Source organism: Theropithecus gelada, chromosome 4, assembly GCF_003255815.1.
Source record: "Theropithecus gelada isolate Dixy chromosome 4, Tgel_1.0, whole genome shotgun sequence".
Taxonomy (NCBI): Eukaryota; Metazoa; Chordata; class Mammalia; order Primates; family Cercopithecidae; genus Theropithecus; species Theropithecus gelada.
In genome coordinates, this window is record NC_037671.1 from 49,164,147 (window position 1) to 49,190,936 (window position 26,790).

The 26,790-nt window shown below is 40.9% G+C and overlaps 1 protein-coding gene across 4 annotated transcripts in view; it reads right to left on the reverse strand.

Moving 5' to 3' along the window:
• ADGRF5 (adhesion G protein-coupled receptor F5) overlaps nt 1-26,790 on the reverse strand; it is a 103,721-nt gene that overhangs the window by 11,852 nt on the left and 65,079 nt on the right. For 3 of the 4 annotated variants that reach the window (XM_025382289.1, XM_025382288.1, XM_025382290.1), the window contains exons 4-14: nt 24,599-24,760; nt 20,022-20,198; nt 19,483-19,589; nt 18,002-18,060; nt 17,409-17,551; nt 15,767-15,988; nt 14,165-14,368; nt 7,991-8,161; nt 4,326-4,535; nt 2,372-2,584; nt 484-639 (exon numbers count right to left, since the gene is read on the reverse strand). In XM_025382289.1, coding sequence (XP_025238074.1) covers nt 484-639; nt 2,372-2,584; nt 4,326-4,535; nt 7,991-8,161; nt 14,165-14,368; nt 15,767-15,988; nt 17,409-17,551; nt 18,002-18,060; nt 19,483-19,589; nt 20,022-20,198; nt 24,599-24,760 — 1,824 coding nt within the window. The remainder of the gene's footprint in view (nt 1-483; nt 640-2,371; nt 2,585-4,325; nt 4,536-7,990; nt 8,162-14,164; nt 14,369-15,766; nt 15,989-17,408; nt 17,552-18,001; nt 18,061-19,482; nt 19,590-20,021; nt 20,199-24,598; nt 24,761-26,790) is intronic. The other variant, XM_025382291.1, reaches the window with a different exon arrangement.

Below are 26,790 nucleotides of genomic sequence, written 5' to 3' on the forward strand. Positions count from 1 at the left end.
TCTCTGTCGCCCAGGCTGGAGTGCAGTGGCACGATCTTGGCTCACTGTAACCTCCACCTCTTGGGTTCAAGCGATTCTCCTGCCTCAGCCTCCCGAGCAGCTGGGACCACAGATGCATGCTACCATGCCTGGCTAATTTTTTGTAGTTTTAGTAGAGACGAGGTTTCACCATATTAGCCAGGATGGTCTTGATCTCCTGACCTCGTGATCTGCCCATCTTGGCCTCCCAAAGTGCTGGGATTATAGGCGTGAGCCACAGCACCCAGCCAATAACATTTTTTATCACATAGATTTCTCCCCCAGGCTTGAGGTCAGGGGACATGGCTTATTTCTTTTCTTTTAAATACCCCCATGGTGAGCCTAGGGCCTACCACAGTGAGGGTATTTAACATGTTTATTGAATGGGGATGAATGAGGGAGTGAATAAATAAATAAATCCCTGCCCTGACTATAACATCTTAAAGTAATTTAAAACGTTCTTACCAGGAACCAGATTCAGCTTCATAGATGGGCTCCAGACTGAATTATTAGCAGCATTGGTAAAGTGACAATACACATCAACAGTTTTTGAACACCAGGAAACTGAGTTTGCGCTGAAATTGTGTTTGTAGCACACTTGTTTTTTGTTAACTTCTTTTTCTAAAGACAGAATTATTGAAAGAATTAAGTCACAACATGAGTCTCTAATGCACAAATTGTGTTAAGATAACCTAATATGAATAAACCTGTCCAAGCTTTCCCCAGGAATGTGCCACATTCATTTTTAACAGGTTTTACCTCTGACTCTTAGAAGTATGTAAGCCCACCTTTGCATGTGTGCTAGCCAAAACTTATCTACTCTTCATGACTCCAAGTCACACATTTTTGACATTCAGAATGACTTTTCAGCATCCCACAAATCCTTCTTTCTATCTAAATTTCATCATGCTCTGAGTATTTATCCTATTCTGCCTTTACCATATTGGTACATAGTCACCTATTCGTGAGTTTGTCTTCTCTACTTGACCACAAGCTCCTGGAGAGCAAATACCTTGTCATATTTATCTTTCCATCTCCTGGTGCTCAGCTCAGTATCTGACACATAGAAAGCACTGAATGTATGCATATTAAACACAGAATGTTGAAATGTTGCATATGTCAAAATCCAGATTGATTATATCCCTCTACCATGCAGCCTTCTTTAAAGACTACAGTGTTTATTGAGTCCCCACTTTTCTGAACTTCCACTGTTTTTTCAGTCTGTATTATTCTGTTTGGATATTTTATATTATATGCGTTGCCTTTTATGGCATGGGCCCTTCTAGATATTAAAATATGTGCCCCACTTCTTTTTTCTCCCTTTCATTGCCTACTATGGTGTCTTGCATTGAGTAACTCCTCCAGAATAGTTATTGAAAGAATGAATGAGCTTGTAAATCCCTCATAAAGTTGTCTGTGTTTTGAGATTTTGGGTTGTGAGCTCATACTGGTTGACCTTAATCTCTGGGAATCCCTGGGGATCTGGATTAAGGTCTCCATCTACCAGAGAGACTTTGATTTTTTTTTTCTTCTTTAGCTAGTTGACATAGAGTGCTACCAATGGACAACTTTAAACTTAGGTTGGCACTCATGAACCACATAGGAAATATAAATTCAAAGCCCAAACCCGGGTGATGGCAGGACAACTATATTTCTAGGGGGAAACCTTTTGTCCACCCAGAGATGAGGCCAAGGTCTCAACTCTGGCAGATGAATTTTGTTTTCCTAGCTTAGTCTTTTACTGAACATGTCATTTTTGAAGGTCTTGACATTGTGTCAATGGGGTGGGAGTGCCCAGGTGCTGTTTAGGGAGCACAGTCTTTATTTTTATGCCCTCTGGAGCCTTAAAATCCAAGGTTCTGGGTTTCTGACATTGGCAAATGCCCACAGGGAAGCTCCAGCATTAAAGCATCATTTCTATTTTATTTTCCTTTACTTTTTTGGCACTTGGTTATTTCTCATACTTTCCTACATGCTCAATTATGCCTTTAAAAGGATTTTCATGGCAGTTTTGTGGCATGCAACTTTACAGCATGGAGGAAAAGATTGTCAGAATATCTAGTCTGCCATATTCCTTAGAAGGTATCTCAATACTTTTTTCAACTTCTCCCAGTTAAAAAAAAAAAGGGTGGGGGGGGGCTCCACCATTGCAAACTCCCAAGACTGTACTACAAACCAATGAACCACCAGCCACATAGCAAAATAGAAGATAACAAAGACTCATGGGATTCTACTCTGTTAATTCTATCTCTGATACAGTCATATGTCTCTTGATCCCTATTTTAAGAGTAAATTTTTAGACTCCACATATGTGAAATAATATACTCTAACAATTCAGCAATCAGCATCTTACCAGCAGGAAGGGACAAGGAACCCATATGGAAAGTAACTTTGTAGTCTCCATCCTCCTCTATGCAGCACTTGATGTGATGGGAACCACTGCATAAAACTGTAGCTTCCAAAGGATCAACCATGATGTTCAGATCCAGAGGCAGCGGGTGAACAACGACGTCTTTGGTTGCAATACTGTATGAATTCTTATATCTAAATATGCAGTGATAGGTTCCTGAGTAGAAGACAGCAAAAATGAGACGGAATGAAATAATCGCCCTTCAGGCGATTTGCTGGGAAGGTTAAGAAGAGCCTTAATTTTCCCTCTCAAGCTTTAGTAAAGGAATACCACACCTTCCTGGACACTGGAGGAAAAAATGCTTGATTGACTCCTCTGCTGGATTCTCCATGCATTTGAAGGACTAACCAATGACCACATAAATATGCACTTACTTTCAAATAAAATTAAGCAGCTTATTCAAGGCCAAACAGACTGTTAGCGGCAAAATTGGATTTCAAACCAGGTTTTCAATTACTGCTCTAAGGCTTTTCTACCAACCGAAGGAATAAATGGGAGTTTTGGTGTGTGCAGGGGTGGGGACTTTTTTGAAAGTAATTGTTAACCTGATGGAACACTGTGGTGTTATGACGCCCCTATCTCCCATCTCTAAGTGAGCAGGCCCCTGCTCATCATGGCCCCAGAGGACAAGTCATCATTTGGGCAGCTGCCATGGAGACACACAGCAAGATTACAGGGCACCTACAGTTAAGTAAGACCCTTCAATTTTCTTTACATTGCTTCCCTTTGCCCCAGCTCTGGAAAAGTCAGAAGCAGCAGCTAACCAGAAGGCGAACAAGGAAAGAAAGGAAACTCCTTTTAATTTCTGCTGGGAGGAAGAGGGAATTTCAACTGAATATAAAATGACAGTATAGTAGATTTAGAAGAGAATATGACTTTTCAGTAACTGATTGTGGGATTGTTTAATAGATCAATGTGACTGGAAAAACTAAAATTCTTCGTGGGTTATTGGCTTTTAGTAGGAAAGAGTAATTGGACAGAGCAGGATTGAGTCAGTCTGAAAGAAAAGTACTTCCATTTCCTGACTGTATACTATACTATCAAGTCCAGCCCAAACAATAACTAGCTATTTCTACAATGTTGCCTCGGCCTTATATGAAAATATAAAGAAGACACAGGACTCACGGAATCTAGACTGATTAATCTCATAGTTAATGAAAGGCTTCAGAGTGGAGTGGCTGAGTTGGCCGCTGGAGCTAGTCAATCTGAGTTTTCATCCTGGCTCTGCCACTTGCCAGATGTATAACCTTGGGTAATTTACTTAACTTTACTGAATCCCAGTTTCCTTACCTGTAAAATGGGGTTAATAATAACAGTATCCTCTAGGTTTATTGTTCCACATGAATTAACACATTTAAATACTTTGCATAGTGCCTATCACATAGTTAAGCGCTCAATAAATATGAGCTATTATTGTAGCAGTTTTGTCTACCAATTTCTCTTTGCTTTCAAAGATTTGCATTTCCTCACAAAACAAACAGTGGATAGAGGTAAACACGAAATTAAAATGTGTTCCTTTTTTGGGAACCAGACTTATAAAATCTTTACCTAGCCATCCTAAAGCACAGTTGGGTCAAACACTCACAGGTGTCTAGTGAAAGTACTTTTAAAAACAATCCTCATAACTTCATGGCAAGAGCACAGGGTCTGGAATTAGAGACACTAGTTCCATTCCTGGCTCTACAACTTAAGTTGTTTGAGCATATTTACTTCATCTGTAAATATGGAAATAATGGCATCTTCCCTCAAAGGACAGTTGCATTAAGTGTGAAGACATATTGAATTTAAAGTGACTGGCATAGGCATGTCTCAGAGCAGACCACACACAGATGGTAACTATTATTGCGTGTTTCCAAGAGCCCAGGCAGCACAATACGGTTTCCGGCCTTCCACTCACCATTCCACTCCCTGGTCGAGGTCTTGACTGTCAGTACTGATTCTGCTCCATCAGGATACCTCCTCGTGGTATAAAATCTTTGGTATATTTTAATTCCAGCAGAAGTATTCCAATAAACCTCATCATAGTTACTCACATCACTGATGCATTTTATAGAAAAGTTTTGTCCCTCAGAAACAGAAATTGTGTCCGGGGTCATTGTTAGATTGGCTAAAAAAAGGCAAACAATACAGACAAAAGAACACTGACAACAAGTTCAATGTGTAGTATCTCTGGGGACATTAACACATGAGTGAAACTTCAGAGAGGGACAGAAAAAAAAAAAAAAAAAATGAACCATCCTGACTGTACTCATGTCAAGGTAGGATTGGTACCTTGCTGTTCCTGGGCTTTACTTGTTTCTAGGCTGTTCCTGGTGGTGCTCTGCACTGTACTCATTTCCATCACATGCCTTAGGACCTCGTGCACTTCACTTTTGTGGCTGGAATTATCTCCTGATGATTAGCAGGGTAAAAGGTTGCAAACTTAGGAGTGTCGCCTTATCCCAAGCTTCCCTCCAAGCTCCTCTGTAACATCTCAAGGGAGAACAAATGGCCAGGTTCCTCTAATAATCTCAACCTCTACTCTTTTAAAATACTTTTTAATAATACCACATTGTGTATTATTTTCTCTCTTTTAATATCTCTCCTCCATAAAAATGTGAGCCCTCAAGGGCAGACCTGTAGCCTCTGTGTCTTTGCATCTCCAGTACTCAATACTGGGTCTAGTACACAGTCAGTGCTTAATAAGTGAAAGAGTGGGCCGGGCGCGGTGGCTCACGCCTGTAATCCCAGCACTTTGGGAGGCTGAGGTGGGCGGATCACGAGGTCAGGAGATCGAGACCATCCTGGCTAACACGGTGAAATCCTGTCTCTACTAAAAACAAAAAAATTAGCCGGGCGTGTGGCGGATGCCTGTAGTCCCAGCTACTTGGGAGACTGAGGCAGGAGAATGGCGTGAATCCGGGAGGTGGAGCTTGCAGTGAGCGGAGATCGGATATCACGCCACTGGACTCCAGCCTGGGCAACAGGGCGAGACTCCGTCTCAAAAAAAAAAAAAAAAAAAAGTGAAAGAGTGAATTCTAGAACTACATTTTAAGTACAAGAATCATAGAGCGTATTGCCCAAATATAAGTTGGTTGAAAAGTAATGGCTAAGAACACAATTACTTTTGCACTAACCTAATAATTACACCTGCACTGTCTCAGGTAAACTGGGATGTATGGGTATGTTAATTGTAACTATAACTACAGTAACATAAGTCTTTATATGTAATTAATTTCACTATATATATACTCCTCTAAGAAGCTTCTCACAGGTTCATGGAAAATTACTAATCAAAAATATTAATAAGACTATTACAAACATAAAACCTTATATGAGCCTCCCACTATTTTAGTCTAACTGTCCACTTCTCTTTGAGTATATCTTTACATGGTTGATATTTCAAAACACCATTCACTTCAGTCTTCTGTAAGTCAAAAGCTTCATTTTGTGAGCCCACTGATGCTGGCCTACTTTCCCAGTCAGTGTGAAATCTTATTATTAAGAATATTATTATTATTTTCTTTTTTGAGACAGGGTCTCATTCTGTCACCCAGGTTGGCACAATCATGGCTCACTGTAGTCTCAACCTTCTGGGCTTAATTGATCCTCCTGCTTCAGCCTTCCAAGAAGCTGGGACTACAGGCACACACCACCATGCCTGGCTAATTTTATTTTTATTTATCGTTGTAGCCTCAACCTTCTGGGCTTAATTGATCCTCCTGCTTCAGCCTTCCAAGAAGCTGGGACTACAGGCACACACCACCATGCCTGGCTAATTTTATTTTTATTTTTTATTGGTAGAGACAGGGCTTTGCCATGTTGCTAGGGTTAATCTCAAACTCCTAGGCTTAAGCCATCTGCTCACCTTGGCCTCCCAAAGTGCTGGGATTACAGGCACCATGACTGGCCTAAAAATCTTATTCTTAATCATAATCCAATGACATCAGGGCTTTTCACAGTTACCATTAGAAGCTGGGATTCAAATGTTCAGACACAGCCCAAAGCCACTCAAAGAAGGTGTAATGTGTCCCTGCATTGCCCTTCCCAGCCATAGGCATCTTGAGATGGCTCTCTAAGGCTTAGCTATTTCTGTGAGTAAAAAGAAGAAGGCTCATGGAACCATGAATTTGGTCCTCTTGACTCTCTGATGAGATTCCAAATGACCAGACCAGTGATTTTCAGCAAAGGCTTAACATGTCCCTAAGACAGGTCCCAGTTTTGCGGTTAGAGGTAAAGTTATGTTAAATAATTTGGAGAAAGATTAGTTTTATCTGAAAGCATTATTTCCCTAGAAGAGCTCATGAGTATTTTGAGCAATTTGCAGTTTTCTATAGTGAGAACAGTTTTGACTATTTGAACATAACACAACTCTTTGTGTTAAAACTAGGAATGCAAAACTGTTCTACCTGTAGATATATGATTATTATATAGCTATATATTATATATTATAGATATATATTAGATAGATAGATAATGCCCACATAAACATAATCTTGATCTTTGTAAAAATGCTAAGTCACAATAGCAGAAAACAGTTAAGTATTGCTTATATCAGCCCTTTCTCTAAACTTCTTCAAAAAGGGCCTAATGATTAATCTAAATCGTTGATTTTTGTAAGACAGGTGGAAAAACAAGTTTGAATGTCCTCTTTTTACACATGGGGTGAAATCATAATGCTTTATGATATAAGGAGAAATGACAATTTTAAGAAGCCTACCTAAACAATTAATTGAGAGACTAACAAATCACTCATTCCAACGGCAAAATAACCAGAAAGAATCAGATTACTATCCCAGCACTTTGGGAGGCCGAGGTGGGCGGATCACGAGGTCAGGAGATCGAGACCATCCTGGCTAACACGGTGAAATCCCGTCTCTACTAAAAACAAAAAAATTAGCCGGGCGTGGCAGCGGGCGCCTGTAGTCCCAGCTACTCAGTAGGCTGAGGCAGGAGAATGGCGTGAACCCTGGAGGCGGAGCTTGCAGTGAGCCGAGATCGCACCACTGCACTCCAGCCTGGGCGACAGAGCGAGACTCTGTCTCAAAAAAAAAAAAAAAACAAAAACAAAAACAAAAAAAGAATCAGATTACTAAGGCTTTCTGCAGCATTGTCTCTGGAACAGGTGAAATGGGAGAGGAGGAATGAGGGAGGGTGTTGAGGGGTAGCGGGGGAGTGAGCCAGGATGTTGGAATTTAAGAATGGGAGAACCAGGTAATGAGGGAAAAGGGGAAAATTAGAGACATTATCTTCCTTACACATTCAATGATAATAGGGATAACCTGAGTGGGAAACCCTACTTCCCACTCCACCTCCTGCCTTACTCAGAGAATGCCCTGGGGTTCCTTCCTGGGAACCACTGTGTCCTACCACAACCATCCCCAATTGTTAAAACACTCCCTCTGAATTTAAATGGCAGAGAGGGAAATCCTTTTCTATCTCCCATTGTGTGATTTGCCCTAACCACACTCCCTCTCTGTCCATTATTTTACTCATAGATATTTCCATAGCTCATAGTTCATTGGCAGCACTTATTTAAGGTGGGACTTTTTCGTGGCTAAAAATTCTAGGGAGAGTCCTTACCCACAGAGATGAATGTCACTTTTATGTTTGCACTGCCTCTGGCTCCGTAGGCACTGATGAACTCGCAAGTGTAGACGACTGTTGTTCCAGACGACCCGCTTGGGCATTGGGTTCCATCAGCCTTGAGGGTGTATCTGCTGCAGCTAGAATCTATGTCTGTCTCAGGGGTTCCTGTAATGAGAAGCAAATTGTTGCCATCCCAGCTGGCTAACTCCTTTATTTAGTAGCAAAGAGGTCAAATCATTTTTTTCACAAAAGGAGTTACTATTTAAATAGATTTCTTCTCTGAATGGAGAGGAGGGGTTTATGGTGATTAGGTCTGCAGACCCTGTATCCAGGTTGCCTGGCTTCAGATTCCAAACTCCATCACTTACTAGCAAGATATTGTTGAGACAGTCACTTAACCACCTTGTGCTTCAGTTCTCCAGATATAAAATGAGGATTAATAATAGCAGTTACTTCCCAGGACCACTGTAAGGTTAAATGAGATAATATACATAAACTCTTAGAAAAGTACCTGACTGAGTCCCGCTGTAACAAAGACCATGAGTAATGGTTTTTAGAATGTGAACCATAAAAAAGAGAAGCAAGCTGTTTGGGTGTGATTTAACTGGAAGAACACATGACAGATTATTTAGAGTACTATGATCATTAAAAAGAGGAAGAAGCAATACTGGGGCACCTGATATTCACCTTATTTGAGCTTTTTTCACAGCATGTTCCCTGTTTAAATCTCTATGTTTTAGTGAAATCTTCAACTTCAACTTCATGCATTCTCAGTTACCAGCAGTTTCCCCTTCAAAATAGCTCCCTTTCCATACCCTCCTTTCCTTTCCCAGAAATACCATGCCCTCCATGCCATCTTTCCTCTTGCCTCGGGTTCTACAACACCTTGTGGCTGATTTTTCCTACTCTAGTCCCTTTACTCTCCCTCCTCCCACCTTGCCTGCAGTCATGCACTCCTAAGGCAATCTTCAAACACTATCAATTCTTCTGACAATGAAGGAAAAAGAATAAGCCTTTTGATTAGTTCCAACGTAAATGTGTCTTTTTCAGCCCTGGCTGATCAATTATATTTGACATATTTTGATCAACATGTAACTAGCTTTTCTCCCTAGACCCCAGAAAGGTTGTTTGAAACACCAAACTGATTTCCCTCTTTACTATCTTGACTAAAGTACCTCCTAGCTCACAGACACGAGTGTCTGTGCCCATCTCTAAGGCTCATCCCTCCACTTATCTTTTGAAAATCCACTTCTTCCAATTCTTCCAGGACATCCCTTCATCCTTTGCCCTTCCTCACCCTGTGTCTTTAATCTTTCCTCCCAGATTTCCTCCACTTCAACCCCCAGATACACGCAAGTCTCCCTTCCTGAAATGTTCTTTCCCCAGTCTGAATGCTCCCTAGCCACCACTGCATTTCTTCCTCTCTTCATACCACGATGCTTCTGCATTTTCCACCTCCAATTTTTCACTCCCACTTCTCATCAAGTCTTTGCAATTGGCCTTCTTCACCCTCTCCTCTACCAAAAGTGTTCCTTTAAGGCCAACAGTGGCCTCCCCTCATGCTACTTTGACTGCAGCATCCCATTCTGCTGACCCCTTCTCTCTGATTTGGCGTGCTTGAGTCCTAGATGTCTCCTGCCCCTCTTTTCTCCTCATCCCTCCTTCTGGGTCTCCCTCTCAGGCTCTTTTCCTTCATCCCCTTCTTAAGGTTGCCCCTTTCCTCATCTTTTTCTCTACCGTCTCTCCAGGCAATCTCATCTATACCTATTGCTTCTAGAATAGCCCAAATTTGGATGACTCCTACTCTATTTCTAAGAGCAGCACTCTTGTTGGAAACTTTAGAAGCAAATTCCCAAGTGTTGCTCTGACATCTGAGGTACCTTCAACTCAGTTGGTCCATTTAAGAACTCATCTTTTTTCTCCCCAGATAAAACCTGTACATCTTCCAACGTGTCCTTTCTTTGCTCTTGGCATTTTCCCAAATAAAAATTTTAAATTACTTGCATGCACTCACCTTTTACCCCTACTCAATTGTAAGAAACTTTTAGATTACTCTTCTGAAATATCTCACTATTGTCTTACCCACTCCTACCCACGGTAACTTGCTCAGGCCCCATTATCTGTTGTCTGCCCATTGCACATGATTGTAGCTGGGTCTCTATTTTCAGTTATTTGCCCCTGCAATCTATTGGCTATAAGACCTTAAAACTTATTTTTCCTAAGTTCAGCTCTCACCATCTGATGTCCTCTACTTTTGAAACCTTACCATTGCCTACAGAATACAGTAAAATCCCTCTTTGCCTGGTATATTCAATTATTCACAGTGTGATTCCAATCTGCTTCTCTTCTCTTTATCTTCTTCTATAGCTGTCTCTGAAAAATTAGATCATCTCCTGGGCCTTGAACATGCCCTGTAGCTTTGTGCCTCTATACCTGTATTCACACCTGAAATATTCTCCTTCCCTCTTCCTCCTGCTGACTCTTACTGATCCTTAAAGACCCATCTATCTCACCAAACTAATGTGCAGGACAATGATCTGTGCAAGAAGGAGTGTATAAAGAGATGTACAGAAATAATGATAGTGTGCAGTGGGTAGGTTCCATAAGAGAGAAGTCAATATATTATGTAGATTAAAGGAGGGATGTTTTAGTTGAGAGATTAGGGAAGATTTCAGAGAAGAGGAAGATTTGCTCTAGGCCTTAACAGACATTTAGGATTTTAATACATAGAAATGGGGGCTGTAGTTCTGGTATGTGGTTGTATGTGGGTTATGTGTGAGTAAATCCATACTCCTTGGAAAACTTGGCATTCCATCAAGCTGCTTCAGGGGCTGGGACTGTGTTGGGGGGTGGAAGGATAATAAACTGTGTAGGCTCCAATCCCTTCATCTTCTTCTAACCAGAGCAGCTCCACTTCGGTCTGCTTTACACATTAGATGTGCTGTCAATGACAGGCAATTTTGCCTCCCAGCAGGACATTTGGCAAGGTTTGGAGACATTTTTGGTTGTTGCAACTGAAGATGTTACTGGCATCTTGTAGGTATAGGCCAGGGATACTGCTAAATATCCTACAATGCACAGAACAGTTCCACCAGCAAAGAATTATCTGACCCAAAATGTCAATAGTGCTGAGTTGAGAAGACTTGCATTAGACAGCTATGCAAGATTCTGCTTGAAAAATGGATTCTATTGTTAACTCAGAAAACCACTGCTATAAGCAAAAACACAGAAGCAGCAGCATACAGGTCTTGTTCAGAGAACAGTAACTACTTCTGTTACGCTGAGATTCAGAGAAAGAGTGGAGAAAGGCTCCAAAGAGATGGTAAACTCAGAAAACACAAGCAGGACTTCCAAATTGGCATCATTCACATCGTGTTTCCTACAACACCCTGGGGCTCTGCAACCAGGGGCCCTGCATGGGAGGTACTGAATATAGCTAATAAGTTGGCACTTTGCTTTCTGGAGAAGAGAAGGTATGCAATTACAATTCTGTTGTTCAAAGTTAGATGACATCCCAGACCTTCCTCTATAACATGGTGGTGATGGTACCTACTTTGCAAGACTTTGGGTGGGGAGTGGAGAAAAACCAAGATGATAAATGTAAACATTGAAAACAGAGTTGAGGCCAGGTGTGGGGGCTCACACCTGTAATCCCAGCACTTTAGGAGGCCAAGATGGGTGGAGGTCAGGGGTTCGAGACCAGCTGGGCCAACATGGTGAAACCCCATCTCTACTAAAAATATAAAAATTAGCCGGGTATGGTGGCAGGCACCTATAATCCCAGCTACTCAGGAGGCTGAGACAGGAGAATCTCCTGAACCCCGGGAGTGGAGGTTGCAGTGAGTCGAGATCGTGCCACTGCACTCCAGCCTGGGTGACAAAAGCAGGGCTTTGTCTCAAAAAACAAACACACAAACAAAAAACAAAACAAAACAAAATAAAAAACAGAGTTTAATACATTGAATCTGCCACAATAACTATTTTGTGATCATGGTGATACCCTTAAAGAATACTCCTTCGCTTTTTTCCCATGTGGGAGGAAATCTTCACTGAATTTTAGTCTCTTAAAGTTAGAAATTCTGCCATTGTTGATTATTTCCTTTCTGTGTCATCCTTTTCCAGAGTGCTTTGAATATGCAACGATTTCTGAGAGGTCATTCATTCAGTTCCAAATGCTTTGGGTAAATTCTTTTGCTTGGTTGTGTTCCACAGACCTGGAAAAATGGTTGTTAGTAGAACTTGTGGAATTTGGAGAAGATAGTTGCAGAGAGGAAGCAGCAAGGGCAGGAGAAAGAAGGGCAGGGTGCCAGGGCAGAGGCTAAATTCATCAGAGAAGCCAGGTCCCCAGGCGGCCAGCCCTGAGGCAGGAAATCCATTGTTCTGCAGTCATTCATCCCGCTCTAAGCATCTGCGCCACAGACTTCCTGGTTCCTTTGCCAGAAGGCCAGGTTTTTCACCTTTCGGGGTTGAAAGCTTCTGAGCCAGTACCACAGGAATTATGCAAGGTCTTTCTTCCATCTGGCAGTTCCTTCAGGATACCTACACCTCCTCTTCCTTAGAAATCAGGGAAGTGACTGCATGTATCATGGGTTAATATTTTCAACAGTTACCACGTGCCTTTCTTCTGAGTACTTTAAAATCGAATACAAATGCTTGCAGGTGAAACTCCTTTGGAAATTACATGTGCTTAGGAAAATTTGCCTGTAAATTGATAGTTTTGTTGTTGTTGTTGTTGCTGTTGTTGTTTGAGACAGTCTCACTCTGTCACCCAGACTGTAGTGCAGTGCCATGATCTCCACTCACTGCAACGTCGGCTTCTCGGGTTCAAGTGATTCTCCTGCCTCAGCCTCCCGAGTAGCTGGGACTACAGGTGCACACCACCACACCTAGCTAATTTTTTGTATTTTTAGTAGAGATGGGGTTTCACCGTGTTAGCCAGGCTCGTCTCGAATGCTCAACCTCAGATGATCCATCTGCTTTGGCCTCTGAAAGTGCTGGGATTACAGGCGTGAGCCACCACCCCTGTTCTGATAATTTTTAAAAAATAATTTAATCTATTTAAATAGCTAAGGCTTTGTAAAATGAAGGTTCCCCACACTAATGTATTTCATGGGTAAAGCTACATTTTACATTAAAGACTTTTTCTTTACAGATAAGCACGTTATACTGTTGCTTCTTAAGAGAAGAGTTGGATCTTGCTCTATGCAGTTTCCAGGCAGAACACTGTGCAAACTCTGCCTGACTAGCTCATTCCAGTGCTGGCCCACCAGGCATGCATAATATAGTTTGGCCAAGACGACACTGGTTTTGTGAAACAAGACCTTTGGTGAGTTCTAATTCTTTCTTTCTTCTTCTTCTTTTTTTTTTTTTTTCATATTTTGACAACCTTGGATAAGTCATATAATCTGAACCTCAATTTCCTTATTTGAAAATTGGAAGTAAAATGCTTCAAATTTGTGGTCAAGCATTTAAAAAGCAGTAACATATTTTTTAAAGGGTTAATCATAAACTGTTATACAAAACAGAGTGAGTATTGCTGTTTTAATTTATTACCATTATTATTATTCATCAATATAAACTGGAGGGTAGGGAACTTTAGGTAAGACTTCAGATTGAAAACAAAAGCTAATGGGATCAGAAATCGTATGAAATGACTGAGAGACAAACAGATCTGCAGAGAGAAAGGGATAAAGCTGGAGGCACAGAGAAAATATTGAGGCATGCATAGATACAAAGGCAGAGAAGTGAGAAGGACCAGACACCAGGAGAAGACACACAGAAAGGAGAAGCTCCAAGTCAGACCTCAGTGACAAGTGACCTCATCCTTAGCTCTTCACTGAAGATGAAAGGAAAGTGAGCACAAGCTTTTCTTGTCTTTTTTTTTTTTTTTTTTTTAAGATCCAAAATGCCAGGATCCTTCTGTCTTGGGTCTTCTGCTGCTGGGATCTCATCTACAACCAAAGCATGACACTTGCGTGCATATGTTTTTGGAGTCTTGCTCTAGAGTGGCTAAGCTGGAACTGGCATCAAACTTAATGCCTTTTCACAGTCTGAAATCCAGAAAATAGCAGCCATCTGACATTTCCCCTTCCACACACCACATCTCCCATTTCTACTTGGCCAAGAGGCAAAAACCTATTTACAAAAGGGCTTATCTAACATTCTCACCTGGAATACTTATTTTTCCTTCCTGCTTCCATTCTACTTTGCTCCAATTAACATTACTCTGACTGCAGCAGTTCAAAGATACAGGATTGTTGTCACACATCACCTTCATTTCTTCATTTGCCAAAATTTGGATGGGCATAACATCTATTTTCTTCTTGCCCTCATATTCAAAAATGTCTAGTATCAGTTTGCAAACATATTCACCTGCATAAAATACATGAAATCATGCATTATTACAACATATGTATATTTTCTTAGAGGAATGGTACCCTAATCTCATGGATCATGACAGTAATGACAGTTCTTGATGAAGCATCATTTTCAAAAGCATCTGAGACTTACTCTAAAAATGCCTAAATAACCATTCAGGAATTCAGGAAGTACAGATATTTCTGATGCCACAAAGTGGCATTCTAAGGAAATAGTAGAAATCTTAGGGACTTTGCTAATCAGGAAAAAAGTATAACAATAGAAGTAGGAAAGAAAAATTGAAAAGCCTTGGAGAATTAGAAGAAGATAGATAATATTGCCATAGTATTTAACCATGTGGTAAATCAAAATCAACAACTACGTGATAGGAGCCATATGTCTATAGCCCACCTCATCATGTAGAGAAAAGGAGATGGCCCCATTGGCATCTGAGTTACAATGCAGTTATTACATTCCAGAATATGTCAGGTACCCCACTAGTCTTAGGGAAGAATTAAGCCTTATGCTTGCTTTTGTAGTTGCTTGGGGTGGGCAAGAAGACAGGAGAAAGCTGAAGGGAGGGATAATAGTGGAGAACCAGAAAATTTGGTGAGGGCAGGGAGAATGATGGATATGTTCACTCTCCTGACTGTAGTAATGATTTCACAGCTGTACATGGGTCAAGACTTTTTAAATATGTACAGTTTCTTATATATCAATTCCTTCCTCAACAAAGCTATTTTAATTTTTTTTTAAATCAATGGAAAATTAAATTAATAATAAATATTATATACTAAAACAAAATAATGAAAATAATTATATACTAAAATAAAACAAATAATGAAAATAATTAACTTTAAAATTAATTAACAATTAATACCATGGTGATATGGTTTGGCTCTGTGTCCCCTCCCAAATCTCATGTCGAATTGTAATCCCCACGTGTTCAGGGAGGGCCCTGGTGGTAGGTGATTCTCTCATGGGGGCAGTTCCCCCATGCTGTTCTCATGATAGGGAGTGAGTTCTCATGAGATCTGATGGTTTAAAATCAGATGTTTGACAATTCCCTAGACTCTCTCTCCCTCTCCTGCTGCCATGTAAGATGTGCCTTGCTTCCCCTTTGCCTTCTGCCATGAGTGTAAGTTTCCTAAGGCCTCCCCAACCATGCAGAACTGTGAGTCAATTAAACCTTTTTTCTTCATAAATTACTCAATCTCAGGTAGTTCTTTATAGCAGTATAAAAACGGACTAATACACATGGGATTAATTTTCAGTTTTGAAAGGTTGAACCAGGAGACTTCTTTGGGAAGAGAAAAACACTATCTACACGTCTACATAAAACACTATTACATATTTGCTTCTTTACAAGCTCTTCATTCCATTCCTCACACAAGTTATTGAATGGAGACCTACCTGCATCACCTGGAGTGATGTTGCGGATGATGAGCTTGGACACCGAAGTCATGTTGTTGAACACAGCAGTGTAAATCGAGAATTTACTGCTGTTCTGGATTTCCAACTGCTGTTCTTCATAGCGCCAAGACACATTGGAGGACAAAAGTTCGTTTTCACACACCAGACTGACTGTGTCCCCTTCAAAGATGATTTCTGGTGTGACAGAGAACTTAGTTTCATCTGGAAACCCGAAGAAAAGGTAATAAGATCCCAAAGCGAATAAATGTCATTGATGCTACTCACCAGACACAACTACCACAAAGCTCTCGGAGGTCTTGACAACATCTGTGGTGCTGAACTGGCTGAGGCAATGTGTCTCCTCACTCCATCCCCATGCAGCTGGTGTCTGAGCCCTGAGGAAGTGTGTCCTGCCACATACCAGGGACAGGGTTTCCTGATTGGGGTCTTTGCCCTGTGGCTCCTTAATGGCAGTAATGGAAATTTTAAAGCTATTTTCAATATTTCAAACAGTGTGGTAGAAAATTGCACATTTACTTATGAAAAAAAAAACACTAACTTAAATACCAAGTTTCTGTGCTACAGACTGGAATCATATCAACTGCTTCTTATCAATAACTGATATCTCATGCTTATTGAAAGCTCTGACCTAAGTCTTGAATGATTTAGAAATGTAAAAACAAATTAATTAATTATAATAAAGTCTGCTTGAGAAATAAGAATGTCCTAATACTCATGGACCTCTGTAGGAGTGGGAGCTTCATAGATAGTAAGTTTGGATTTGAATCCTTGTTCTGTCCCAACTGTAACTGTGTGGCCCTGAGGAACTTGCTTAGACTGGCTGAGCCTTAGTTCCCCTGTCTGGAAAACAGGAGCAGTGAGAGTTACATTTGGGAGGCAACTTGGAGAAACTGTAGCTATTATTATTGTTTTGGCAGTAAAAATCCATGGGATCACTGCCTTATCATTTCACAAATAAAAATAAAAACACAGCCAGGCATGGTGACTCATGCCTATAATCCCAACACTTTGGAAGGCTAGGTGGGAGGATTGCTTGGGGCCAGGAGTATGAGACCAGCCTGGGTGACGTAGTGAGATCCCATCTCTAAAAAAATAAATAAATAAAAAGTAAAAAATGTTAGCCGGGTATGGAGGTGTGCACCTGTGGCTCCAGCTACCCCAGAGGCTGAAGCAGGAGGATCACTTGAGCAAGGAAAATAGAGGCTGCAGAGAGCCATGATTATACTACTGCACTCCAGCCTGGATGACAGAGGGCTACACTCTGAGGCCTACTGCTCTAAAATGATGGCCCTCTATTTCTTATTGGTGCATTTTATGAATATTTAAACCTCCACTGCAATATTAGTTTTACTTTTTTAACTTAGTTTTGGATCTGTTAATTTAGAAAATACACAAACCCAGATGGCTCTGTGACCCCCTTGTGCCCCTCTTCCACACACCCCAGGTACAGTGGCATTAGTCAGATTGGGAGGCGCTGGCATAAGAGGAGGAGGTGGTACAGAACCCCCTGTGCCAGGAAGTGGAGTGTATAGCTTCCCAGAGGACATTGTAACATAAGCTAATTTCCTAGGTTTACGCATAACCGTAAATAACATGATCATATCTAAACAATTTCACTTACTGCTAGTAAGTGCTTGAAAGGAGTTGTCATCCATTTTGTAGGTCTGATTGAGGCTCTGTACAACTTGTTCATTGGCTTTATGTATTAACTCAAGTGATGGTGCTGTAGTCTTGACTTCATATGTCACAACCACACTTCCAGACCTGGACGGAGAACACTCAGTTCAGTAAAACAATAACTGACCTGGAAGAGTCTAGATATTTATGGCTTATTTGCTTAGGAAACAAAATGGCACAAACTGCCTGTTGCAGCATGAAAATCTACGGTCCTCATTGGCCAGCAGGATCTTCCAGTAGAAAGACATCATTGCATGGCATTATTTCATTTCTATATTTCTGAACTGTTTGGACTACAAACTTATCCCTTATCTTTGCTTGCAAAATTTTTGCACATGTATAGAATGAACACAAGTCTTTTTCTCTTTTTCTTTTAAACAGGTGCATCTGTAAGGGGTGAGATACTTTTTTCTCCTCTACCAAACTGCTCCTGCTGAGAATTCCACATGAACAATGCCTCTCTAGGGGGTTTACCTCCTTCACTACCATACGGATCCCAGCCATAAAGTAGAAATGACCAAATTAAAGTATTCTTACTTGAACCCTGTCACAGTCACGCCCTTGAAGCCTGGTAAAATTCCGTAACCCTTCTGGAACTGAAAAATAAAGCAAGGTGAGTGTCATATATCAAAGTCTAGAAATAGGTGTATCAAAAGATCTGAAGCAGAGTAAAAACCACATATTCCTAATCACAGTAGGTAAAATCATCTTCCATTTTGTTAACTGTAGGCATTATATTTCTGAAGAAATAATTTCTATCTATATCAGTCTGGGTCCTCCAAGAAGTAGACACTAGATGAAATGTGCAAAAAATTTACTCAGGAAAATGCCTAGGAAAGAAAACGTGGAGGGAGCAGGGAAGATAGAGAGAGCCATTAGACCCCCAAATGAAAGAGAGGGAAGGAAGGTTGGATAAAAGCACCCTAGCCCGAACCTGGAAAGGTTCAATAAAGCCTTCCAAGGAGTCCCAGTGTCTGCCAGACACAGATGTGCTGTGCCCCTTCATTGGTAGGGAGCAGCAGTGATGGTCGTGGATTTCAGAAGCAGCAGCTGCAACCCTTGCTCCATTACATGACCTGTACTTGGAGGTCTGGGAGGGGCATCCTCATGGCTGCCATACTGCAGGATTGGTTGGTGTGCCAGGTACCTAGGTGGTTGCTATGTAACTCTCTCTTTCAAAGCATATAATTTAGTGTAGTGTGTGTGTGAGAGGAGGTTCTCCTGCTGTGCAGACATATTAAATGCCAGAAATGTAAATCAAATATCCAAGAGCTCTTCTGAAGCGGCACTTCATCAAGGCACTCATGGGAGATGACAATATTTGGGTGACATGCTGGGATGAGCAGGAGGCTGCTAACAGCCTAAGGCAGGGCTCAGCTGCCAGGAGAAGGGAAGTCATTATCTCAGCCCACCTGTAATAATCTGTGACACATCCATTGGGAAGCTCTGTTCCAAATATGATAACTCCAGCAAAGTGTTTAGGTTTAGATGAGTCAATTCAATGTGAAGCACTTAAGACAGTGACTGGCAGTTAACACTGGTGGAATAGTCTCTATTTTTATGTGAATAAATTTATATCTGTCTTAGGTATGAATGCCTAGCAACCTCTAGTGTAGAGTGGTTTGAAACTCTCTGTGCTCAGCCACAGGTTTGTCTGCCCAAAAGTTAGGAGTTTCATTCATGTGGTATGTGAAGAATAGAAATGCACCAACTGGTGCTTGTAGGCTATAGGTTCTTGGGGCTTTGAATAAGTTTTAGTGAATTGATGCCACCAAATCTTATCTGAAACAGTTCCACACTGGAAAAAATTTATACTTATAGGTCAAGGTGATGCCACAGTGTCCCCTAAACATGATTTGATTTGAGCACATATTAATTCACCATCTCAGATGTAAAAGAATAATAAATCCTCATCCGTAAGTTCTGACAGATCCAAGCCACTGTTCACTGTGAATGCAATAGACTCAGTTCAGTCCAAACACTTTGTTGGTTAAGAGGTTCTTGGGGCCAAAACCTACCGCTGTTTCCAAGTCGGTCTTGTAGGACCTATAGAGGGCAGAGGAAGTGTTCATGAGGTCTTCTTGAAAGCCTACATTTAGTCTGACTCTCATGTTCAGGGTAACATCTGTTGAAAAACACAGGGCAATATTTACAAATATCATGTTAGTGTCTGAGTATATACAAACCAGAAACATTTGTAAGTTGTTTTTGTGTGTTCGTTTGAGATGGAGTCTCCCTCTGTCTCCCAGGCTGGTGTGCAACAGTGCGATCTCAGCTCACTGCAACCTCTGCCTCCCAGGTTCAAGTGATCCTCCTGCCTCAACCTCCCAAGTAGCTGAGACTATAGGCATGCACCACCACACCCAGCTAATTTTTGCATTTTTAGTAGAGGCAGGGTTTCACTGTGCTGGCCAGGCTGCTCTCAAACTCCTGACCTCAAGTGATCCACCCACATCGGACTCTCAAAGTGCTGGGATTATAGGCATGAGCCACCGCACCCAGTTGTAAACTGATGTTGAATAACCACTCAACGTGCATTTAATGAACAGTTACTTACCTTCCTGAAGCAGGCAAAAAGGTCCCTTGGTAGGCAGTTCTTTAAGGCAACTGCAATGGTGCCCTGGGAGGAAGACGTCATGCTCTTGACAAGTGAGACTGTGAAGACACCTTTCCCGAGGCCACCCATAGCCTGTCTCGCAGGAGCACCAGATTTCATTCCCAGCGGGTCTGCAGACTATCATTAACCAGAATAGCAAGGAGAGACAAGGTGGAGAAGGCAGTCACCACATTTGTACTTATAGCCTGCAGGTATTCATTCTTGAAGAAAATCCTAATCTGACTTTATATTACCTTTCTGAGAACTTCAATAGCATAAAATTGATGTTTGCATGTATGCATCACCATGCTATTAGCCATGACAATCTGAAAGATGACTGCTGTGACAGTTGAGTGATGAATGGCTAAGTCCTCTTTTAGATACTCATGCCTAATAGCTAATAGTCACCAGATGTCTATGATGATAAGTATAAGGTAGCCAGCCTCCAAGATGGCCTTTGCCCACCCCTACCACTAGGTATTCAAACCCTTTTGTAGTACCTTCTTATGTTGCACTAGGATTGGTCTATGTAATCAATAGAGTATGGCAGAAGTGATGGTATGGCACTTCTGAGATTAGGTTATTACAAACACTATAGCTTTCCTCTTGGTTGCTCTCTCTCTTTCTCTCTCTCCTCTCACTCTGGGGGTAGTTGACTGCCATGGCATGAAGGCACATCATGGAGAGGTCCACATGGCAAGGAACTGAGGTCTGCAGCCAATAGCTAGTGAGGAACTGGAGCCTGCCAACAACCACATGAGTGAGCTCAGAAATAAATTTTCCAGGCCAGGTACAGTGGCTCACTCCTGTAATCCCAGCACTTGAGAGGCCGAGGTGGGTGGATCACTTGAGCGCAGGAGTTTGAAACCAGCCTGGGCAACATAGCAAAACCCTATCCTACAAAAAATACAAAGACATTAGCTGGGCATGGTAGTGTGTCTCAGCTACTCAGGAGGCTGAGATGGAAGGACTGCTTGAGCCTGGGAGGAAGAGGCTGCAGTGAGCTGAGATTGCAACCACTGCACTCCAGCCTGGGCAACAAAGTGAGACCCTGTCTCAAAAAGAAAAGAAGAGAAAAGAAAAGAATTTTTTTTCTCATATGCCAGTTGAACTTTCATATGATGACAGCACTAGTTGATAGATTACTTACAACCTTACAAGAGACCTTGAGCCAGAACCACCCAGCTAAGCTGCTCTAAGATTTCTGAGCCTCAGAAACTGGGTCTATCTTCTAGTAAGAGAACTAAACTTTTTTTTCCCATTACCATAAAAACCCTACTTGGGACACAAAGACAAAAAGGAAGAAGTGTCTTTTTACATCACTCTCGTGGAGAAAAATAAGAGGCCTTGTCTTGATGGAAACCCCAGTGAGGAAGAATAAGCATTCTCAAATTTCAGTGAGAGCCTCTGGCCTGGGGCTGGTTCATCTCTGGGCCTATGTACCACATAAAAAAAAGGGTCAACCTTGGCATGGCAGTGAGTGACTTTCATGGCTTTAGTGCATTTTCATCTCGCAGAGTGAGCAAAAAGGACCAATGCTTCCTTTCTATGTTAAATGCAGCAGGATGTATGTTAGAGCATACCTCTATTTGTAGACTATTGTAGATATAGTTTATAGGGCAAATAAGTTTATACCTGTATGGAAGTTTATTTTTATGTTACTGTTAGTACCAATACTTGTCAATACTTCCACCTTCTACATCTTAATTCTTAACAAATATAAATACAATGATTAAAAAATCTCTCAGATAATAAATGGTTGTTATTTTATGATGCTAGGTTTTAGACTTTGTTATGCATCAATAGATAACAAATACAGAGTGCAAGTAAATTTGTGCCTTTTACATATCAAGTCAGGTGTGAACAGCCTACATGAACACTGCTCTCATGGGAGACAGTAAGAAATGTTCTGAAATCAGAGTGCTTTGAATCAGTTTCCAAAGCTGGACCAAAGTCACATCTTTGAGAGCTGTTTTTTCTGCAGATGGGTGCCCAGGAAAAGTCCCACAGAGTGACTACCCAAAGGGAAGTTATCAAATAGTTATTTCGGAAATAGGAGGGACAACACGTTCCAGTTAATTCCTTGGATACTGATGCAGCCTGTGTCCCAGCAGTGGGTGGCAGTGGGGCAGGAGAATTAGGAACAGAAGAAACTGGAGTTGCTAACAAAGAAGCTGAGTGCCCACTAGAGGTAATTTGAGGATAGGCAACAGGATCCCAGTTGTTGAAATCTCTCTCTTACTGACATGAAATTCCAGTGCTAAAGCAATTTTGTTGTTGTCTTCTGTTTTGTGAGGGAGCATTATGGGAGGAGTGGTTGAAGAACTTTTGAGTCCCACATAAAATACAAACATGCCTTAGGAGAATGGAAAAAGTTACCACCTCCAGACCACCTGCCATATCCCAGGTATTGTCCGGTGCTTTATGCACATTGTCCGGTTTTAAATATCCTCAGTTTCATTTGCCATTACTAAAAAGGGATCATAAGGCAGACTGCTGGAAAAATGAGGTGAGGGAAGGATGGAAAAAGGAAGATGGTGAAAGTTTAGATGCTTAGTCATTAGTGCCATGGTCAGTAGGCCTAACCTTCATTGCCCTGCTGCATTTAACATAGAACATACATCCTGCTGCATTTAACATAGAAAGGAAGCATTGGTTCTGTTTGCTCACTCTGCGAGATGAAAATGCACTAAAGCCATGAAAGTCACTCACTGCCATGCCAAGGTTGACCCTTCTTTTTATGTGGTACACAGGCCCAGAAATGAACCAGCCCCAGGTCAGAGGCTCTCACTGAAATTTGAGAATGCTTTTCTTCCTCACTGGGGTTTCCATCAAGACAAGGCCTCTTCTTTTTCTCCACGAGAGTGATGTAAAAGGACACTTTTTTCTTTTTGTCTTTGTGTCCTTTGGGTTTTTATGGTAATGGAAAAAAAAAGTTTAGTTCTCTAATTAGAAGATAGACTCAGTTTTTGAGGGTCACCCACCCCATTCACTTCCTCTTTTAGGCCAATTCCTCTTAGCTCTTCCCTGCTGGTCCTGAGGTCCATGAGCCTCAGGCTTCTCTGCCACATTGAAATATTCACTTTTGTCAAACCTGTTTCATAGTTCAGTAGCAGAAAAGATTCACCCCCTCTATGTGTGAATGACCAGTCTTTCTGGAAGGATAAATTAAAATTTCCAAGGTCAATTGCATTTAATTGAGAAGCTTGTTAACCCAAGTTTTTAAGATGGTGAAGCCTCTTGAAGTCATCCCATCTCTAGTAGAAAAAATTAGAGAGAGTATGTTTATATTGAACATATGGAAGGTAAACTCACAACTAAAGCTCAAGTGTCTATAATCATTAGTTGTTCAACAAAAAACTATTTTTGATACTTGGTCAGTTTTGTTTACTGGATTCATTTACTATCACCTACAAAGACACCAAAAGGTTTCTGTTAAAAAATTTGGGAAGCAAAATTGACTGAAATCTATGCAATAATTTATTCTAAAGGCAAAAGATCTGTGCTGGGTGGGAACATAGAAGGGTATTTCCTATGTATTTTCCAAAGTACCCTAGTTTGGTGAGATGTTCTATGGATAAAGAGTGGGAAACACAACAGAAGCTCACTGCTCCTGAAGGACTTATAATGCACATTGGCATCCAACTGGAAAATCACTAACTCAAGAAAATTAGTACTAATGGTAGGAATCAGTGGGAAATGGCATCCAAAAGGAGTGGTAAGGGAGCTATGACTTCGAGTAGCATATATTAAGAATCAAAAATTAAAATGCATGTACCGACATCAGGATGGACTATTTGAAATATGAGAATTCAAAAAGAATTTCAAAAACAAGAATTTTTTTCTTGCTCTCATTTTAGAATAATAAAACCCAACATCTATTAGTGCTTTCCAGTTTAAAAAGCAATTCCCTTTTATCAGATAACTGGGAGCCTTATCTCACAACTTCTACTGTATACCAGCTCTTGGGTGATGGTCTCTGGAGACATAGGGAAGCTAGCATGACATTGAAAAAGAGTTTGCAACCAGAAAGTCCAATCTATGGCCTGAAAGGTTCTACTTAATGCCTTGCTTCTGATGCAGGCATGTACCTCATTCTCGTTTCCTGACCTATAATGCCAAAGAGAAGGGTATCTGGTACTTACTAATATCCTGAACCAGTCCTTTCTATGTTCATTGATATACCAAGGGAAGAGGACACAGGGAAGAGGATCCAGTAGTTTATCTGCCCAAGGGAAGAGGACCCAGTAGTTTATCATGAAGGACCTGGCCATATCTTGGGACCACTTTATGATAAGCATCACACAAACCACCAAGCAAACCTCTGGTCACCATCTAAAATAAGAAACCTCTGGCTGTAGAGTTTACTGATAAAGGCTTCATTCAGGAAGGCTATGAAGTCATAGAATCACACATCAGTCTCGGTGAGTCATTTCACTTGCCTACTAAGTAAAAGATTGCTCTGATAGTCAGGAGCTCAGACAGTCTTTCTCAAGACATCCGATCATTTATTCTGAAGCAATGGGTCTCTTACTCACCTGTTGTCACATTTATGCTCAAAATTTGGTCAGTGTTATTCCCATGAATTGGAAAACTGAGGCTGTTCAAGTAGGCTTTGATAGGATCCAGGAAGGATGCATTTTCAAAACTGATCTCAATATTAACAGTGTATTCTTCAGCTGTAGGACTTTTCGTGGCAACTGCAATGAAAGCACATGAAGGCTGAGAAAACTTACCATGGGAGATGGAGCAAGATCATGATGGATTTTTCAGCAGTTAAAGGTAATGACAGGTACATGTGAACGGTTGGTCTATCAACCCTTGGGAATTTCTAGTGAAACCTTTCAGAGAAAAAGAAGAGTTTATCTACTCACCACCTTGGTGTCCAAGGCCAAGCACTGCTGTGTGAAGTATGGACTGTAATGAGGCAAGAGTGGAAGCAGAGAGAATAGCAGGGAGGGTCTGGAAACCATTCGGGCAAAATATGTCACAGTCAGCACTCAAAGGAGTGAGTCAGTGTTTCATCTGCAGTATGCATCCATCAACAGATGCATACTCTAAAGGTTGAACCATGCATGACTTGAAGACATCCAGGAAAAGTCACCCAGTTAATTCCCTTTGCCCTTAGCCTGTGAAAAGAGCATATATTCTTTGCTCTTCCTCTGAATTTCCAGTGTTCAGAACATGACAGGTGCTCAACAAAATTTGGAAAATTGGAAAGTAAAATAAAATAGATTTTCAGCTCTTCATTGTTTTTCCAAATTGTCTCCAGGTGGTTAACTGGCTGGCATTCAAGATGGATCTGTTCCCCAACACACAGCTACATCAGGCAGGCTAATATATATGTATATGTGTGTGTGTATGTTTATATATATTATATATAGAGTACATATATAGTATATACAGTCTATTTTATAGAACTATATATAGACTACTATGTATACTATATACAGTATATATAGCATATATAGTCTATATACAGTAGTCTATGTAGTCTATATACAGTCTATATATAGAGGCTATATAGTCTCTGTATATAGTCTATATAGAGTAGTTTGTGTATAGTCTATATACAGTACTGTATATAGTAGTCTATATAGTCTATATAGTATATCTAGCATAGTATATATCCTATATATAGTCTATATATAGTATGTTATATATAGTCTAATCTATGTTTATATATAGGCTATATAGTCTACTCTATGTTTACATGGAGACTATATATAGATAGATAGATAAAGTCTACCCTGCCTGATGTAGGTGTGTGTTGAGGAACAGATCCACCTTGACTATAGTAGTCTATATTGACTACTATATATAGAGAGAGAATACACACACACACACACACACACACACACATTCTGGGAATTGTTCTATCATAGTTTTCTATAACACACTGTTTCTGGGCCACTAATTTTAAGCTTCCCAAGAGCAGGAACTGTTTCTTTCATGCTTCTTTCACTTCTCGTAGCCTTACTTACTCCATCTGGCAAAGAGCTTACCATATTATAAATATGTGACCAATCAATTCTTGTTAAACCTGAAACTCTCCGAGTCAAGTCACAAATTCACCTCTCCGTCACTGACAGAACCTTTGGCCTAATCTTGGCTAGAATATATAACCGAAGCCATGGGCACAGTTAATACTTAATAAAGAACCTTCAAGGAATAAGAAGGTTTTACACAGATAGATTGAGAATATTTTTCTTTTTTTTTGGGACAGGGTGTCTCTCTGTCGCCCAGGCTGGAGTGTAGTGGCATGATCTTGGCTCACTGTGACCTCCACTTCCTGGGACCAAGTGATCCTCTGGCTTCAGCCTCCCGAGTAGCTGGGACCACAAGCTCATACCATCATGCCCAGCTAATTTCTGTGCTTTTTGTACAGATAGGGTTTCGCCATGTTGCCCAGGCTTGTGGGCAACATGTGATCAAGTGATCTGCCTGCCTCGGCCTCCCAAAGTGCTGAGATTACAGTCATGAGCTGCTGTGCCCAGCCATTGAAAATATTTTATCTTGTCAGTCAAATAAGGAAAAAAATAGTGAATACTTATAAAATTATTACTTTAATTACCTTGTATCTGAGAAGATGAAGTTTATTATACCATAAAGTTAAAATTCTATGTTAAAAGGGCAAAAAATTTTCCCATAATATTGTAAGATCTAAATATTCCAAGGACTCTTGGTGTGAAATACTAAAATAGAGTAAGTTTATGCTGGGAAGCTCTAA